The sequence below is a fragment of the Leucoraja erinacea genome, chromosome 28 (genome assembly GCF_028641065.1).
Source record: "Leucoraja erinacea ecotype New England chromosome 28, Leri_hhj_1, whole genome shotgun sequence".
NCBI lineage: Eukaryota > Metazoa > Chordata > Chondrichthyes > Rajiformes > Rajidae > Leucoraja > Leucoraja erinaceus.
In genome coordinates this window covers 29,267,719-29,286,181 of record NC_073404.1, presented here as the reverse complement: position 1 = coordinate 29,286,181, position 18,463 = coordinate 29,267,719, and the positions used below count along the sequence as shown (strand labels likewise).

Below are 18,463 nucleotides of genomic sequence, written 5' to 3'. Positions count from 1 at the left end.
ATATAAACTAATTATTGAAGCACACCCCATTTTAGCGGTAGACTTGCTACATCACAGCGCCAGAGACCGGGGTTCGATCACGACTACGGGTGTTGTGTGCACGGAGTCTGTACGTTCTCCCCGTGACCGCGTGGGCTTTCTCGGAGATGGTCGGTCTCCTCTCACGCTCCGTAGGGGTACAGGTTTGTAGGCTAATTGGCTTGGTATAAATATAAAATGTCCCTAGTGTGCGTAGGATAGCGTTAGTGTGCGGGGATCGCTGGTCGGCGCGGACTCGCTGGGCCGAAGTGCCGTATCTCCAAACTAAAAAATATCAGCTTTCTGATTATTGCTTTTTTTAAAAACGCATTGAGTGAATTTCGATCTTTACACATCTTCATGATTAAAAGAATGTCCGTCTGCTCAAATTACTAGCTTATCACTTTTTTTTTTGGAATAACACCAGTATCATTTCATTAATTTATTAAGCTACCACACTCACTATATTCCTGGAATGTACCCCTCTCTTCAAAGTCTATTTGTGTGACCTACTTCCAACCTGTCTTTGGCAGACAATCTGTCAGTTTATCTACTGTTGTTCATCATAGTCACTCCTGGCAGCTAAATAAAAGATTACAAATCCGCCAATGCAAGGGCTTATGACACTGTAAACCCACATCACACTGCTGTTCGGTAAACTTATGCCCTTAATCATTGCAGCAACTTCAGCGGCAATCTCTGCCAAATCCCGCTCAGGAGAAGAAATTAACCAGGTCAGCGAAACAGGTGCAACTGTGTGTCTGTCAACCACTCTCTTCCCACAATTACTTGTACACAATGAAGCAGTAATCTTTACAGATCATCTCTCTGAAGAAATGTATTGAAAACCGTAAAGGAAAATGAATGTGCTGCTGCCTTGCGGCTCAGCAGATGTCTGTGCGTGATGTACAAGGCAACGATGAGCTGTCGGAGAAATCTGTCAAGGTTTGGCTAAGTGATTAAAGTCTCCGCAGTCTAAACACCATATTTAGAGTCTACAGGAGTCAGGGCTCGCACCCATTCCTTGCTGCGGTGCCAGATGTTGCCTAACACTTCAGCTTCCATTTAGTCCACGTGGACAGAACGAGTTGGCACAGCAGTCGCACAATCTGGAACGTTCTGCAGTTGCTGCGTTAACAAGTGTCAGGCTTCATTCAACCACAAGAACACCAGAATGTCTCCTCCTTGCTGCCATTTCAAGATGCACTGAACATCACGATCATTGCGCCAAAAATACACCATAGTGCTTCGCCAACTGCTGCAAAGTCACTCCTTCATCACCGTGAACTCTTCAAGTGTAGTAATCTAAAATAATTGTCACCTTTGGGTATTTCTTCTTCTTTTAACTCTCCAGTTTAGTAGCGTTTATTGTCACGTGCACTGAGGTACAGTGAAAAACTTGTTGTTGCTTGCTAACCAGTCAGCGGAAAAAACAACACATGATTCAAATCATGCCGTCCACAGTGTACAGATGCATGATGAAGGGAATAACCTGAATAATGTTTAGTGCAAGATAAAGGCAGCAAAGTCCGACTCTTAACTCCTGTATAGTAAAGAGGCTGTCCCACTGTGGAGACCTAATCCGCGAGTTCAGAAGAGTTTGCCCTCGATTCATATCGAGGGCAAACTCATATCGAGAGCAAAAGCATGATCGACACGAGGTCTTGGGAGGTGTTTGTAACTCTCCTCCATGCTCGAGAGTAGTCCCCGCAAACTCGAGGCCTCAGCTAGGTCACAGCGTTTTTTTCAACATGCTGAAAAATGCCCGTTAGTAAAAAAAGGTCGCCATGGGAAAAATCGATACTTTTTTTACTTGTAGGTTTAGTCGAAGTAGGTCGGCATGTTAGTTGTAGGTAATAGATGGTAGTCGAAGGTAGTCGTAGATAGTCTTCAACATAGTCGAAGGGAGGTCGATAGAGATCGAAGGAGGTCATCTTCACTCTCCACTATTTGGTGTCCAATTTTCCCGAAGCTAGTCTTCAACATAGTCGAAGCAGGTCTTCAAAATGTGACTTTTTCAAACTCTCCTAAACTCTTCTAGACTCGCCAATTAGGTCACTGCAGTGGGACAGCCCCTTAAATTTGTAATAATTGTCACATTTAGGTTTGTCTTTATCTTTTAACTCTTGTTGGGATATAAAGAAAAGCCAGATATGACAATTATTTGAAATTACTATATGGAATTGGAATAATAAAATGGAATTGGGTACTTTCCCCTCAAACATCCTCTAATGAGATTTCATTATCTGAATTAATGTAAAGAAGAATGAGAGTGAACTTAATAGAAATGTACTGAATAGTGAAAGTTTTGGATAGAGTGGATGAGGAGAGGATGTTTCCACTAGTGGGAGAGTCTAGGATTAGAGGTCATAGCCTCAGAATTAAAGGATGTCTCTTTAGAAAGGAGGTGAGGAGACATTTCTTCATAGGGTGGTGAATCTGTTGTATTCTTCGCCATAGAAGGCTGAGGAGGCTAAGTCAATGAATTAAGGCAGAGATAGATAGAGTCTTGATTAGCACGGGTGTCCGGGGTTATGGGGAGAAGGCAGGAGAATGAGGTTAGGAGGGAGATATAGATCAGCGATGATTGAAAGGCAGAGTAGATTTGGTGGGCCGAATGGCCTAATTCTTCTCCTATCACTCATGACCTTTTTACCTTAAAACATAAAGTGCTGGAGAAACTCAGCGGGTCAAGCAGCATCTCTGGTAAGAATAGGTGACGTTTCAAGACCCTTCTTCAGAATAGGTGGATACAGGTGAGGGGGGGGGGGGTATTAATGTACATATGTTACAAGGCTGTATGCTGTAGAAGAGAATTTGGCAGACACAAAACGTAACAGCAGATCAAAACACACCAATATCTGATAAAATGTAAGACTAACATGATTTATATGGTTTGTAATTATAAAGGCGATGATTTGGATCTGCTGATGGTGAATTTCATGACAGAAAGATTTATATACACCATGGATGTCTGTGTTCTGTTGGCTTATCAGACTGACCTAAGTATGCCTTAATACTTATGTTAGGAAGGGAAATGCAGTAAATGTTTGCAACCCTGATAAATAAATGATTATGAATACGTTTATTGGCCAAGTAGTCACATACAAGGAATTTGCCTTGGTGCTCCGCCCGCAAGTGACAACATGACATACAGTGACAGTTAGGAATGACACATAAAACATTAAGCATTAATGATCACTAGTGCCAATGAAAGTCAAAGAAGCTATTATGAGACTGAGAAACAAGAATAAAACTGTTAGAGACATCAGCCAAACCTTAGGCTTACCAAAATCAACTGATTGGAACATCATTAAAAAGAAAGAGAGCACTGGCGAGCTTGCTATGTGCAAATGCCAAGGAAGACAGCTGATGACAGAAGAATTCTCTCCATAATATTAAAAAAATCCCCAAACACCTGTCCGACAGATCACAAACACTCTTCAAGAGTCAGGTGTGTATTTGTCAATGACCACTGTCCACAGAAAACTTCATGAACAGAAATACAGAGGCTACACTGCAAGATGCAATCCACTGGTTAGCCGCAAAAATAGGATGGCTAAGTTAGTTTGCCAAGAAGTACTTAAAAGAGCAACCACAGTTCTGGAAAAAGGTCTTGTGGACAGATGAGATGAAGATTAACTTATATCAGATGATGGCAAGAACAAAGTATGGAGGAGAGAAGGAACTGCCCAAGATCCAAAGCTTACCACCTCATCTGTGAAACACGGTGGTGGGGGTGTTATGGCCTGGGCACGTATGGTTGCAAAGGTACTGGCTCACATCTTCATTGATGATACAACTGCTGATGGTAGTAGCATGGTCAATTCTTGAGTGGCCAAGTCAATCACCGGATCTGAACCAAATTGAGCATGACTTTTATATGCTGAAGAGAAAACTGAAGGGGACTAGCCCCCAAAACAAGCATGAGCTAAAGATGGCTGCAATACAGGCCTGGCAGAGCATCACTAGAGAAGACACCCAGCAACTGGTAATGTCCATGAATCACACACTTCAGCAGTCATTGCATGCAATGGATATGCAACAAAATACTAAACATGACTAGTTTCATTTACATGACATTGCCGTGTCCCAAACATTATGGTGCCCTGAATTAGGGGGACTATGTATAAACACTGCTGTGATTTCTACATGGTGAAAACAAAATGTATAAAAATGTCCATTATTAAAATCTGACAATGCGCACTTTAACCACATGTGATTTTTTTCTATTACAAATCTCAAATTGTGGAGTACAGAAGCAAATAAATAAATGATGGGTCATTGCCCCAAACATTATGGATTGCACTGTATATAATAAGAAAGGATGTATTTTCACATTCAAAAGGACTGGAAATAATATAGAACTGCTCTGAAATCTGTATACTAAACCTAAACTAGAGAAATTGCTGGTCAAAGTAAAACAATATTTTCCACATGGGCTTTTAGGAAACATGAATAACAAACTCACCTTTTCCAAAAGGATTAAATTCTGAGGTTTCAAATAAACATATTACCGGTACATTTTTTAGTTTGGTTTAAAGATTCAGCATGGAAAAATAACATTCAGCCCACCGAGTCCGTGCCGACCAGTGATCCCTGCACACTAACACTATCCTACACACACTTGGGACAACTTACAATTACACCATGCCAATTAACCTACAAACCTGTATGTCCCAAACCTGATTTATATCCACCATGGTTTTATGATAAGCCAACAGAACACAGTGTGGGAGGAAACTGGAGCACCTGGAGAAAACTCACGCAGGTCACGGGGAGAACGTGCAAACTCCATGCAGACAGCACACATAGTCGTGATCAAACCCAGGTCTCTGGCGCTGTAAGACAGCAACTCCCCGCTGCGCCACCGTGCCTCCACTTGTTTAAGCAATTCGTTTTAAACCAGAAAAATGGCTACTCGGGTAAATTTAAGACAGGTTGCATGTACGCCAAGCATTTGACACATAACCAGGTTCACAGGCGATAATATATCTACATTTTTAAAGTGTCCATAACGATTAGTATTTTATCAGGACATGATAAATAATAAGCCTCGGTTCAAATGCTTAGAAGGTGGCGACCTCTCTTCATTATGCCCGACATGCAACTCTCCCCCACTCTGTCGTTAAGTTACATCAATTAAACTGACAACGAGTGATGAGCAACTTTGGATGTGATTTAATATTTACACATATAGAGTTTGAAACATATGGCATTGGCAGTCAGTAGCTTCAGCTTGCTGTTCTGTGTTTAATGTGAGATTACACACTGAATAGCCATTATAGAAGACAGGGGGAAAAAAGTCAGTCATTTCATCTCACTTAAATGGAAAGAAAATTGGTAGGATTCGGTACCCCCTGCAGCAGAAATATTACTGCTGTTTAAACAGTAGCTTCCCACCATACAAAGCATCGTTTGCTCACTAACTAGGCAGTAAATGGGAGTTCTCCAACAGTTTGTTCATTATAATTTAGTGACCTGCACTAAATTATGCTGGAATTGGAGTTGCACTTCATAAAGGTGGACTGTTTAGTTCAGTTTAGAGATACAGCGCGAAAACAGGTGCTTTGGCCCACCGAGTCCACGCCGACCAGCGATCCGCACGCACCAACACTATCCTACACTCTGGGGACAATTTACAATTAACAGAAGCCAATTAGCCTACAAACCCTGTACGTCTTCGGAGCGTGGGAGGAAACTGCAGCACACTACGAGAAAACCCACAAAGGTCACAGGGAGAACGTACATACTCGGTATAACAACACCCATAGTCAGGATCAAACCTGGGTCTCTGGCGCTGTAAGGCAGCAACTCTATCGCTGAGCCACCGTGCTTCTGTTTCTTGTGATACATTTCCTTGACAGCTTTAACTGCATTTGTGCGTCGCTCTCTGATATACAGTTTTCAATGTCATTCTAACAGTCAGAATTAAAGGACGTTCCTTTCGGAAGGAGATGAGGAGGAATTTCTTCAGTCAGAGGGTGGTGAATCTGTGGAATTCATTGCCACCGACAGCTGTGGAGGGCAAGTCAATGGATATATTAAAGGCCAAAATAGATAGATTCTTGAAGTTTATTGTCACATGTACCAAGGTACAGCGAAAAGCTTTTTACAGCCATTTACAGTGTACAGATACATGATAAGGGGATAACGTTTAGTGCAAGGTAAAGCCAGTAAAGTCCGTTCAAAGATAGTCCGAAGGTCACCAATGAGGTTGGTCGTAGTTCAGCACCGCTTTCTGGTTGTGGTAGGGTGGTTCGGTTGCCTGATAACAGCGTGGAAGAAACTGTCCTTGAATCTGGAGGTGTGCGTTTTCACACTTCTGTACCATTTGCCCGATGGTACAGGGATAAATCATATTCATATTGAGCAAATAATACATTTCAAAATACTGCTCCTTTTCTCCCAGGCTCAATCACTCTCTGAATATCACTTCACATGATTTTGAAACATCACTTATCCTGAACCCCCAGAATGGAAAAAACTGCTTAACCATGCGACATTTCTTGAACTTGATCAGTTATTCACTCTGTTTGGCATTTTAATCCAGCTTTGTAAAAAAAAAAAAGTTGATAACAATGCTATTATCCAGGTCACTTTACTGTTCATCCAGAACAGGTGCCAGCTCTGTATCTTTTCTGAAATGATTTATTGCTAAATGACTCTTAATGCAAGACTTGCTGACTGAAATGTTTCTCCGATTTGAAAGAATCTGACTTCCATGACCCCTGTCATCTCTATTGCTAGGTTGTTCATGTCAATTCAGATGCTTTATTGATATCCAAACAGCAGCCTGGGTAGGTGAATACCACACTTTATTTTGAAACACTCACCTGATGGTAGAAGTCATCGTCATCAAAAATCTCTTCATCTATGTCTTTCAGATGTGCGTTTGACTTTCCTTGTGGCACAATCTCCTGTGCAGAGAAAAAAAAAACCCGTAGAGGTCAGGAGCAAAGAAATTCCAACTTCAATAAATCCCACCCAAGTCGTGGTACTAGCTTCAAAGTCGTCTTGTTGAGTCTCATTGTCTGTGACTCGTTTTCACCTCGCCCACAGCTGACAGTGGCCTGTTTCCTTTATCATCGTTATTTTTTTGAATATCTTTCATTCATTTGTTCTATGTCTCTCTACGTTACCGTCTATATCTCTTGTTTCCCCTTCCCCTGACTCTCAGTCTGAAGAAGGGTCTCGACCCGAAACGTCACCTATTCCTTTTCTCCAGAGATGCTGTCTGACCGGCTGAGTTACTCCAGCTTTTTGTGTCTACCTCAATAAAAGTTCAGTCACATTTTACTGCACTCTCCAGATAAGCAACTCCAGATTTCTATCTCCAGATAAGAATAGTGAAATGCTTGGATAGAGTCGATGAGGAAAGGGTGTTTCCACTAGTGGGAGAGTCAGAGCCTCAGAATAACATGACGTATTTTTATTAAGGAGATGAGGAGGAATTTCTTTAGTCAGAGGGTGGTGAATCTGTGGAATTCTTCGCCACAGAAGGCTGCTGAGGCCGCCAGTGGCTATTTCTAAGGCAGAGATAGATAGTTTCTTGATTAGTATGGGTGTTAGGGGTGATGGGGAGAAAGCAGGAGAGTGAGGTTAGGAGGGAGAGATAGATCAGTCATGATTGAATGGCGGAGTAGACTTGATGGGCCAAACTGACTAATTCTGTTCCTATCACCTGAACTTATGAGCAACCTCATCCATGCCGACTGTAAATTGTGGAGATTTTTGTAGTCATTTGCCTTGGGCACATGTTGCTCTCAACCTTTCCAGTCTAATTACCTGTCCAGGCATCTTTGAACAGTGTAATTATATCTGGCCAAATGCGCTTAAACGTTGTAAGTGTTTCATCCCAATTCCTCTTAAATTTTATTACTCACTAGACCAAGTGGAACCCGTTGGGTCCCTGTCACACGGGTGTCCTGGCCCTCCAACGCAACCCGTTCCCCAACGCAATATTCCACCACTCACCCATAGTCCCCAACTGCTCAGGGGCGGCTCATTTCCCCCCCCCTCCTCTTCACCCTCCCTCTTTTTAAACTTTAAAAAATTGACTTTTCACTTTAAAAAATCCAATTGCACTTACTACCAGGACTCAGTGTCCTATGATTTGCAACATTGTAACAGGCAGGCCCAGCAAGTGCAATTGGATTTTTTACAGTGAAAAGTTAAGTCGGCAGTTTATGTAAATGAGACCCCATTGTGAGGTCGTAGCTGCTAACTGCCACTGCAACTTCAAGTGATTTTTCTCAAACTGGATTTTGTAAAGTGAAAAATGTGAATAACTTGTAAAATATACCATCAATCTGAAGGAAACTTGATACAACATCACAGGACAATGGTGAGTAAGGTGGTCCAAAAATCGTAGCACTATCGTGTACCATTTTGGCGTAATTCAGGGCATGACTCACACGGACAGACACGCACGCAAACAGACACTCACAAACAAACAAGATGAGAGTTTTAATAATTATATAGATTAAAGACTCCTTCTGTTCAGCCCAGTCTGTCACACAGACCAGACTACCCACCATCCATCTACACCACGATGCTTCGGAAATGCAGCCAACATAATCAAAGACTTGTCCCACCCCAGTCATTCTTTCTTCTCCCCGCTCCCATCTGTCAGAAGGTACACAAGCTTAGAGTCATGGAGTCATGGCATGTGGAAACAGGCCCTTCAGCCCAATTTGACCACACTGACCAACATGCCCATCTACACTACTCCCACCTGCCTGCATTTGGAAATATCACTCTAAACCCATTCTATCCATGTACCTGTCTAAATGTTTATTAACTCCTCAACTACCTCCTCCGGCAGCTCATTCCATTCACCCACCACCCTTTGTGTAAAAAAAGTTATCTCTCAGGTTCCTATTAAATCTTTCCCTCTTCACCTTAAACCTATGTTCTCTGGCTCTTAATTCTCCTACTCTGGGCAAAGGACACTGAATTTACCAGATCTATTCCTCTCGCGAATTTGTACACTTCTGTAAGATCAGCCCCACCCCATCCTCTTGTGCTCCAAGGAATAGTCCTAACCTGCTCAACTGCTCCCTATAGCTCCGGCCTTTTGAGTCCTGGCAGCATCCTCGTAAATCTTCTCTGCATCTTTTCCTGCAGTCCTTCCACAAACTAGGGAGGGCACTGCCCGATTCACCTCGAGCTCATTGTGGACATCGGACTTTATGGAGTGGATGTGCTACGATGCTGAGAACTGTATTCTTTGTATCTTCTGCTTTGTGCTATCTATTGTACTTGAGTTTGACTTGATTGTATTTATGTATAGTATTATCTGACCTGACTAGAGAGCATGCAAAACAAAGCTTTTCACTGACAATAATAAACCTAATCCTGTTTCACTTTTTCCCCTGCCCGACTCGGAGCTGCAGACACATTTCACTGGCAGTAAGGAAGTTATGGCAGACGATTTATCCCCAGGTGGCGCCACAGATTAGCACATTCAATCTCACTTTCACTAAATTCCCTTCTCGTGAAGCGATAAGCAAAGCCAGTTATACTATGGAAGCCAGGCTCAAACTCTTTAACACACACAGACTGCGGATCCAGATTAAGCCCTTCAATAGTCTGATGGCTCACTGCCATATCACATAATGCTGTTATATCCAGAGTTTACAGGCTACTGTGATTTGTTTTAAACTTGCGTTACCAGCTAGCATGCTAAGATGTGTTTGTTTAAAAATATTCGACCATTAATTTGTGAACACAGCTATAGTTTAAATATAGTTATAGCTAGTGTCTGAAGAAGGGTCTCGACCCGAAACGTCACCCATTCCAACTCTCTAGAGATGCTGCCTGTCCCCGGAGTTACTCTAGCATTTTGTGTCTACCTTCTGTTTATCTGGTCTATGACTAGAACTATGAACAAATTCAATGATGCAAAAATGGTTTCAAATATCTTAATTTGCCATCTTAACCATCCACAAAATTCTGGCACGTTTGATAAAAGGATGGCAGGGGGTGGGGGGGACCTCATTGAAACTTACCGAATTATGAAATGCCTGGATAGAGTGGATGCAGAGAGGAATTTTCCACCAGTGGGAGAGTCTAGGACCAGAGACCATAACCTCAGAATAAAAGGACGTACTTTAAGAAAGGAGATAAGGAGGAATTTCTTTAGCCAGATGGGGGGTGAATCTGTGGAATTCATTGCCACCGACAGCTATGGAGGCTAAGTAATCGGGTAGCAGAGAGTGATAGGTTCTCAATTAGGAAGGGCATCAAAGGTTATGGGGCGAAGGCAGGAGAATGGGGTTGAGAGGGAAAAATGGGGTTGAGAGGGAAAAAGCTTGATGGGCTGAATGGCCTAATTCTGCACCTGTGACCTGAACATTTTGAGGGTATCCAATGACTTAACGATTTTGCGGAATGATCACTTTCTGATACGATAGAACTTTATTGATCCCAGGAGCGAAATTGATCTGCCAATTGCCAATTGATACATGAAACAACACCTCGCTCAAGGGGCCATTCTTCAGACAGACCCTGAACAGTAAGAGCTGGCAGAGGTTGTGCCTGTGGGAGGTTGAAGCAACACAATCATGTCCAAACCTGCCCACGCTCTGACTTACACTTTCCACCAGGTGTCAATGGATAACGATCAGCAGATTAGGAATCCTACCATGGTTCTATTTCTCCGTAGCCTGGAGCAAGGAGACTAAGCACAGTGCTCCTGCCTTTCTGACAGCCAAGATCAGTAAACTTAACACAAGCGGAGACTGAATTTGAGAACTACTTAGGACAGGCAAAACACTGCCAATTATGTGCAAGGAGGAAAAGTAGCTGGAAACATAAAGCAAATCAATGGTCCTGTGAATAGGCAGTGGGTGAATTTATCTTTAATCAATTCATAGGTTTAGAAGAATTTGAAGAATTTACTAACTTCTTCTCCATTCTGAAGTTAATTTGGAGCTTAGCTAGAACAGTACAGCATGGATTATCTGTGGATTGTCACCTTGTCGTGGTGGAGAAGCTTGTGTGGTCCTGAGATCCTGAGAGCGATGCCGTCTGGAGCTGTGCTCCTGGTAGGGCCACCCATGGCGGTAAGGTCGAGGGGGAGGTCTCTGACAAAGAGCCAATCCAACCAAGACCTCAACGGTGGAACAGGCGGAGGACGATGGCTGACCTTAGTGGAGCGTCACAACGGCTGGGAAGGCGGATGAAGGCTGCGGCAGAAAAGGGTCTCTGGTCGTCTTGGACTCCATGCCACTGGATCCTGACCCAGATCTGTCAAGGACCGTGGGGTGGCTGTCTGTGCACCAGTCTCCCCACGTTAAACAAAGTCACGCACAGGCGTCCTCCACATAGGGAATAGCACCCTGGAGACACCCATGGTCAGCCATGACCGAAGGGGGCCTAAGAAGACATCATGGGAACAGGTCCATCAGCCAACAATGTCTGCACTGAACATGTTGCTTAGACCAACTCTTATCTGCCTGCACATGATACATATTCCTCCACTCCCAGCATATCCATGTGCCTGTCCAAAAGCCTCTTCAATGCCACTATCGTACTTGCCTCCACCACCCCCTGGCAGCACATTCCAAGCATTCACCACCCTCTGTGCAAAAAAAACCTGCCCTTTTAAACATTGCCCCCCTCACTTCAAGGTGTGAGTGACAAAGCCTGCCCTCTACAATTTGATATTTCCAATCTGGGAAAAGTTCTGAATGTATACCTTATCTATGCCTCTCATAATTTTATATATTTCAGTTCAGTTCAGTTTGGTTTATTGTCACGTGTGCGGAAAAGCTTTTTGTTGCGTGCTAACTAGTCAACAGAAAGACAACGCATGATTACAATCAATCCTTTTAGTGTATAGATACATCACAATCATACTTTATTCGTCAAGTATATTTTGCAACATATGAGGAATTTCATTTGCCAAGTCAGTCATACAAATAAAAAGCAACAGAACACACAAAACACATTTTAACATAAACATCCACCACAGTGACTCCTCCACATTCCTCACTGTGATGGAAGGCAATTAAAAAGTTCAAATCTCTTCCCTTGTTTGCTCTCCTGCAGTCGGGGGCCTCAAGCCCTCCGTTGACGGGACGATCTTGACTCCCGTAGCCGGCTGCGTTTCGGCCCTCCGCATCGGGGCGATCAGTTCCTGTATCGGGGGGGGAGGGGGGATGTCAGTTCCCCGCTCCGACGATCGGACCCCGGGCCGGGGCTGGTCGAGTCTCTGCGTCATTGGAGCTCCTGACTAGCCTCTCCTGAGACTGCGAGCTCTTGATGGTAAGTCACCAGGTTGGAGCGATCCCAGGCAATGGATCAGCTCCGATGTTAAGTCCACGCCCCACGGTGGGGCTCAAGTCAGTACGAGGAGGCCTCCAGCTCCATCGATGGTAGGCCGTAGAGCGACCAGAGATGCGACACGGAAATGTAAGAAACTGAAAAAAAGGATTCCCGCAACCCCCTCCCCCCACATAAAACAAACCGGAGAACATTTACACAAACTTTTAACACACACTTAAAATAGTTTCTGGCAAAACTTCTCTGCACCCTTTCCAAAGTTTCCACATCCCTCCTGTAATGGAGCGACCAGAACTGCACACTGCGGCCTAACCAAACTCCGATAAAGCTGCATCATGGCTTCCCGACTCTTATACTCGAATGCCCCAACCAATGAAGGCAAGTATATGGTATGCCTTTTTACCACTCTGTCTATTTGTGTTTCCACTTTCAGGGAGCTATGACCCCAAGATCCCTCTCATCATCATCATCATCATCATTAACAACGGGCACTTACAATGCCGTGTACAACAGTGATCGCAACTTCTACTGAAGTGTGGACGGCCGTTGGCTCGCAAGGAGCTCATCCGCCCTTTGACGGGTCTTGTTTTTGGTCCTGCTGGGGGTCCACAGCCCCCTCCTCACCTGGCAAACCAGGTAGAGGAGACGGTTTAGTCGGTGACTATCCGACCAAAGACCCCTCTGCACAACAACAATTGTGTAGCTTTTGTTTCGAGGAATGGTAAACCTATTTATCCCATTGCCCAGCCAGAAAAAAATAATCCCTTTGTTGAATAAAAGCAAAGAACAGTAGATGAGAGCTCACGTTCCTTGTTGACTTACCCTCTCTCCAGGCACGGTCTCTGGAATCGTCTGGGAATCCTTTTCCACCTTGCCGAGGATGCTGTACAAGGATCGTTTGGTCTGCGTCCGTATTAGCAGCCTCTCTTTATCCATCATAATCTGCTCGATCTGAGTCAAGATTGGACGCTCAAAAGCACTGAAACCCTGGAATAATAAATGCGGTAAGAATTTGAGTTTCATTCTATTTAAAAAGCCTAGTAATGGCTTGAGAGCTTTTACCACCTGCATTAGTTTAGTTTAAAGTTACAGCACAGAAACAGGCCCATCGGTCCACCGTCAACTAGCACTGTCCTCCACACTGGGGACAATTTACAGAAGCCAATTAACCAACAAACCTGTTAGCGTTTGGAAAGTAGACACAAAATGCTGGAGTAGCTCAGCGGGACAGGCGGGTGACGTTTCGGGTCGAGGTGTTTGGGATGTGGGAGGGAACCGGAGCACCCAGAGAAAACCCATGAGGTCATGGGGAAAAACATGCAAACTCCACACAAACAGCACCCGTAGTCAATATCGAACCCGGGTCTCTGAGGCAGAAACAACCATGTTGTAAAATTACCTGTTAAAATTATTTTTTAAGTTGTCTCCTCTCATTATGCATGGTTTGATTAAACACAACTGCCAAAATATTTAACCCAGCAACATACGAGTGGGCATGACGGTGGGCATCACGGTAGAGTTGCTGCCTCACAGCGGCAGAGGCCCGGGTCCCATCCTGACTACGTGTGCTGTCTGTGCGGAGTTTGTACGTTCTCCCTGTGACCTGTGTCCGTTTTCTCCAGGTGCTCCAGTTTCCTCCCACATCTCAAAGACATGCAGGTTTGTAGGTTAATTGGCTTCTGTAAATTGTGCCTAGTATGTAGATCGTTGGTCGGTGCGGACTCGATGGGCCGATGGGCCTGTTTCCACGCTATATCTCTAAACTAAATTGCTACTACAAACAAAGAAAGTTCGTTACTAGGTTAAGGCGTATCTGAGTTATTCGGAAGAAGGGTTTTGGCCGGAAACGTTGCCTATTTCCTTCGCTCCATAGATGCTGCTGCACCCGCTGAGTTTCTCCAGCATTTTTGTCTACCTTCTGAGTTATTCTTATTATGTGCAGGTACTTAACTATCTTACGGAACTGGAAACGTTTAACAGAATACAATTCTGGTTCAATTATAAAACAAGGCCTTAATTTACATTTTAATTTTTTTGCAATTTCATAGCAAACTAGTTAACAAGCATGCAAATACCAAATGTGTAGGAAAGAACTGCAGATGCGGGTTTAAACTGAAGATAGACACAAAATACCAAGTTCCCTTGCACTAGAATTCGAAAATATATTTGAAAACAGACCCTTAAAAAAAAAAACTTGCTTTAAAGAAATATTAAAAATCAAAGCAGAAAGACAAGATCAAGTCACCTTGCCCATTTTTCCTGAGGCTAGTTTGGTCTTCTCATGCCATTTCTGCAGTGTGCTGTTCCGATAGGTTTTGAAGTCAGCAAAGCGCTTGGCCATGAACTCTGGGTATTCATTCATTTCCAGCTTCCTTTTCAGTGGCCGTTTTCTCTCTTGGATTCTCTCCCTTTCATCATCGCTGGGAATTTCATCACTGGAAACAACGGAGATTTTAGGTTTGGGTTTATTATTGTTACATGTACCGAGATGTACATGTACCGAGATGTACCTAGTAAGGGAGGCCCCGTAGAAGCCTGGGGCTCGCCTGGATCGGGAACCGCTCCAGTGGACCGAGCGTGCGGGCGGACCGAACTGTGGAAACGGCGCCAAAAACATGGCGGCGCCCGCATGTGTAAATTGACAATAAGAATTTCACTGTGCAATTGTACATGTGATGAATAAAGAACCATTGAACCATTGTGCAGCGAAGAGCTTTGTTTGTTTTGCATGCTTTCCAAACAGATCATTTCAACTGTCATATGAGGAAAGATTGAAAAGACTAGGCTTGTATTCACTGGAGTTTAGAAGCACGAGGGGGTATCTTATAGAAACATATAAAATTATAAAAGGACTGGACAAGCTAGATGCAGGAAAAATGTTCCCAATGTTGAGCGAGTCCAGAACCAGGGACCACACACAGTCTTAGAATAAAGGGGGGGCCATTTAAGACTGAGGTGAGAAAAAACTTTTACACCCAGAGAGTTGTGAATTTATGGAATTCCCTGCCACAGAGGGCAGTGGAGGCCGTCACTGGATGGATTTAAGAGAGAGTTAGTTAGAGCTCTAGGGGCTAGTGGAATCAAGGGATATGGGGAGAAGGCAGGCACGGATTATTGATAGGGTACGATCAGCCATGATCACAATGAATGGCGGTGCTGGCTCAAAGGGCCGAATGGCCTCCTCCTGCACCTATTTTCTATGTTTCTATCTATCATACAATGGCCCGTTCTTAGTCACGTGTGTGACCAAAAAGATGAAAAATAGTGAAATACATCTCTTTTAATTCTGAAAACATTCCAGGTATATTGTGTTGTGCTGTATATATGATTCATCTTTTTTTTCGGTTGATCAAGTGAAATTTTTACGTTATACAGACAATGGTTGTTTAGGGCCAGAGGTCAAATAGGGCCGGTCACGTGTGTGACGTCACACAGAAGCGCTTTTACAAACTCTGTGAATTTAATTCTCGTTAAATAATAATGAATAAGATTAATCTTTTACAATTATTGTTTTATTGTATTTCTTTGTTATGCCATCTGGTCACGTGTGCGACATTTTGGTTCACTTTCCAAAGAATGGGCCTATACAAAATACAATCAAGTCTAAACTCAAGTGCAATGGTACTTTATCGGGAGGCACGGTGGCGCAGACACCTGGGTTCGATCCTGACTACGGGTGCTGTCTGTTCAGAGTTTGCACGTTCTCCCCGTGACCTGCGTGGGTTTTCCCCAGGTGGTCCGGTTCCCACCCACACACCAAAGACGTGCAGGCTTGTATATTAATTGGCTTTGGTAAATTGTCCCCAGTGTGCAGGATTGGACTAGTATACACGGATCACTGGTCGGCATGTACTCAGTGGGCCGAAGGGCCTGTTTCCATACTGTATCTTTCAACTGAACTAAACTAGTAGAGCAAAGAGGAAGATACAGAGTGCAGAATATAGTTCTCAGCATTGTAGCGCACCAGTTCCAGAGACAAAGTCCAATGTCCGCAATGGGGTAGAGGTGAATCGGACAGTACCCTAGTTTATGGAAGGACCGTTCAGAAGCCTGATAGCAGAGGGAGTGAAGCTGTTACAGTGTCTGGTGGTGCGCACTTTTAAGCCGGACTGTCGCTTTCTTCTCTAGTGTATATTCCCCCACCCCACAGGCAACTTAATATGCAAGGTGCGTCAGGAAAAAATTCATGCCTCCATCTAATTCATCTATCCTGGGAACCTCATCACTGGAAGCAAATGAACATTTAGGCTTAGGTTTATTATTGTCACATGTACCGATAGGCAAGGGGTAGAGAGATACAGGCCTAGGCAAATGAGATTACTGTAGGTGGGCAGAGGGAACAGCATGGAGATAGTGGGCCAAAGGGCCTGTGCATGTGTTGTACAACTCTGTGAGTATTTCCTTGGGGGGAAAATCGGCAACTTTTGGTCACTGTCAGATGCTAACTGTTTAAAGGACAGAATGAGGAAATAATTAGAACATCAACTAATATTTATACAAGAGCAAAAGTTCAATATAAAAAGAGACAGCTGTGAATTACTGGGAAGATGTACTACACATGGAGGAGAACACTTAAGAACAACTGAAGATTTGGCATCCACAAAACTCTTCCTAAGTGTCGTATAAATCTTTTGAGCTTGAAATCACTAGCATTCATTTTGACAGCCAAATAAAGGCAGGAAATTCATGTCCGCTGGGAGTGTATTTGGACTGCCGATGCAATCTTGTCGGCTGTGACTCCCAATAGCTTCACAAACACCTGCTCAACATCCATTGCAATTAAGACTGAATATGATGGTATTGGCAGCGCTTATGCAGGTGACTGAAATGTCCCATTATCATCTCACTTACATCTTGCCTCCGTGCTTACAAAGAGTCAAATCTACCGTTCACTCCAGGAATTTGTTAAGCATATCATCAATGCTTGGATGATATCTGGCACTGGGCCTCTACTCGCTGGAGTTTAGAAGGTTGAGGGGGGGACCTCATTGAAACTTACAGAATAATGAAAGGCGTGTGGAGGTAGACAAAAGTGCTGGAGAAACTCAGCAGGTGCAGCAGCATCTATGGAGTGAAGGAAATAGGCAACGTTTTGGGCTGAAACCCTTCTTCAGACTGAAGGAAATAGGCAACGTTTCGGGCCGAAACCCGGAAGGGTTTCGGCCCGAAACGTTGCCTATTTCCTTCGCTCCATAGATGCTGCTGCACCTGCTGCGTTTCTCCAGCACTTTTGTCTACCTTCGATTTTCCAGCATCTGCAGTTCCTTCTTAAACAAGATATAGAGTGGATATGGAAAGGATGTTTCCACTGGTGGGAGAGTCTCGGACTGGAGGTCGAAGCCTCAGAATTAAAGGGCGCTCTTTTGGAAAGGAGGTGAGGAGGAACTTCTTTAGTCAGAGGGTGGTTAACGTGTGGAACTCGTTGCCACAGTGGAGGCCAAGTCAGTGGATATTTTTAAGGCAGAGATACACAAATTCTTGATTAGAACGGGTGTCAAGGGTTATGGGGAGAAGGCAGGAAAATGGGATGAGGAGGCTGAGATCAGCCACGATCAAATGGCGGAGTGAACTCGACGGGCCGAATGGCCTAACTCTACTCCTATAACTTGTGAACTTACCTATCTGGCTCTGGCTCCCTGCCGCTGACAAAATGTCGTGTGTCTGGTTGCCGGTAAAGCAGCTCATCCTGTAGCGTAACCAGCGACCTCAGCAGTGCCTTCAACGCCTTGCAGCCTGAGGACAGAAGCAAACACAAAGCTTACACGTTTAGTTCAGTTTATTGTCACGTGTGCCGAGGTACAGCAAAAAGCTTTTGTTGCGTGCCGTCCAGTCAGCAGAAAGACAATACATGATTACAATCGAGCCATTTACAGTGTACAGCAGGGGTGGGGAACCTGCGGTCTTAAGGCCGCATGCGGCCTTCTAGGCCATTAAGTGCGGCCTTTTGAATGAATCCAAAATTTATAGAACAAATCCTTTTATTTTTATTAATATGTTTTTGTTCGTCTTTTATTATTTTAATTTTAATCTTAAAATACCAAGGAGTAAAAGAGGATTCAACAAAATAATTCTATACCTAATTGAAGTTTCTTGGATGCGGCCTTATTAGATTACAGCTACCTTAATGCGGCATTCCAACATGAAAAGGTTCCCC

At 43.8% G+C, this 18,463-nt stretch overlaps 1 protein-coding gene across 1 annotated transcript in view; it reads right to left on the bottom strand.

Annotated features, from left to right (window-relative positions):
- Positions 1 to 18,463, bottom strand: part of aatf (apoptosis antagonizing transcription factor) — a 114,836-nt gene that overhangs the window by 40,603 nt on the left and 55,770 nt on the right. The window contains exons 5-8 of the mRNA XM_055658144.1: positions 17,928 to 18,042; positions 14,555 to 14,744; positions 13,132 to 13,296; positions 6,855 to 6,938 (exon numbers count right to left, since the gene is read on the bottom strand). Coding sequence (XP_055514119.1) covers positions 6,855 to 6,938; positions 13,132 to 13,296; positions 14,555 to 14,744; positions 17,928 to 18,042 — 554 coding nt within the window. The remainder of the gene's footprint in view (positions 1 to 6,854; positions 6,939 to 13,131; positions 13,297 to 14,554; positions 14,745 to 17,927; positions 18,043 to 18,463) is intronic.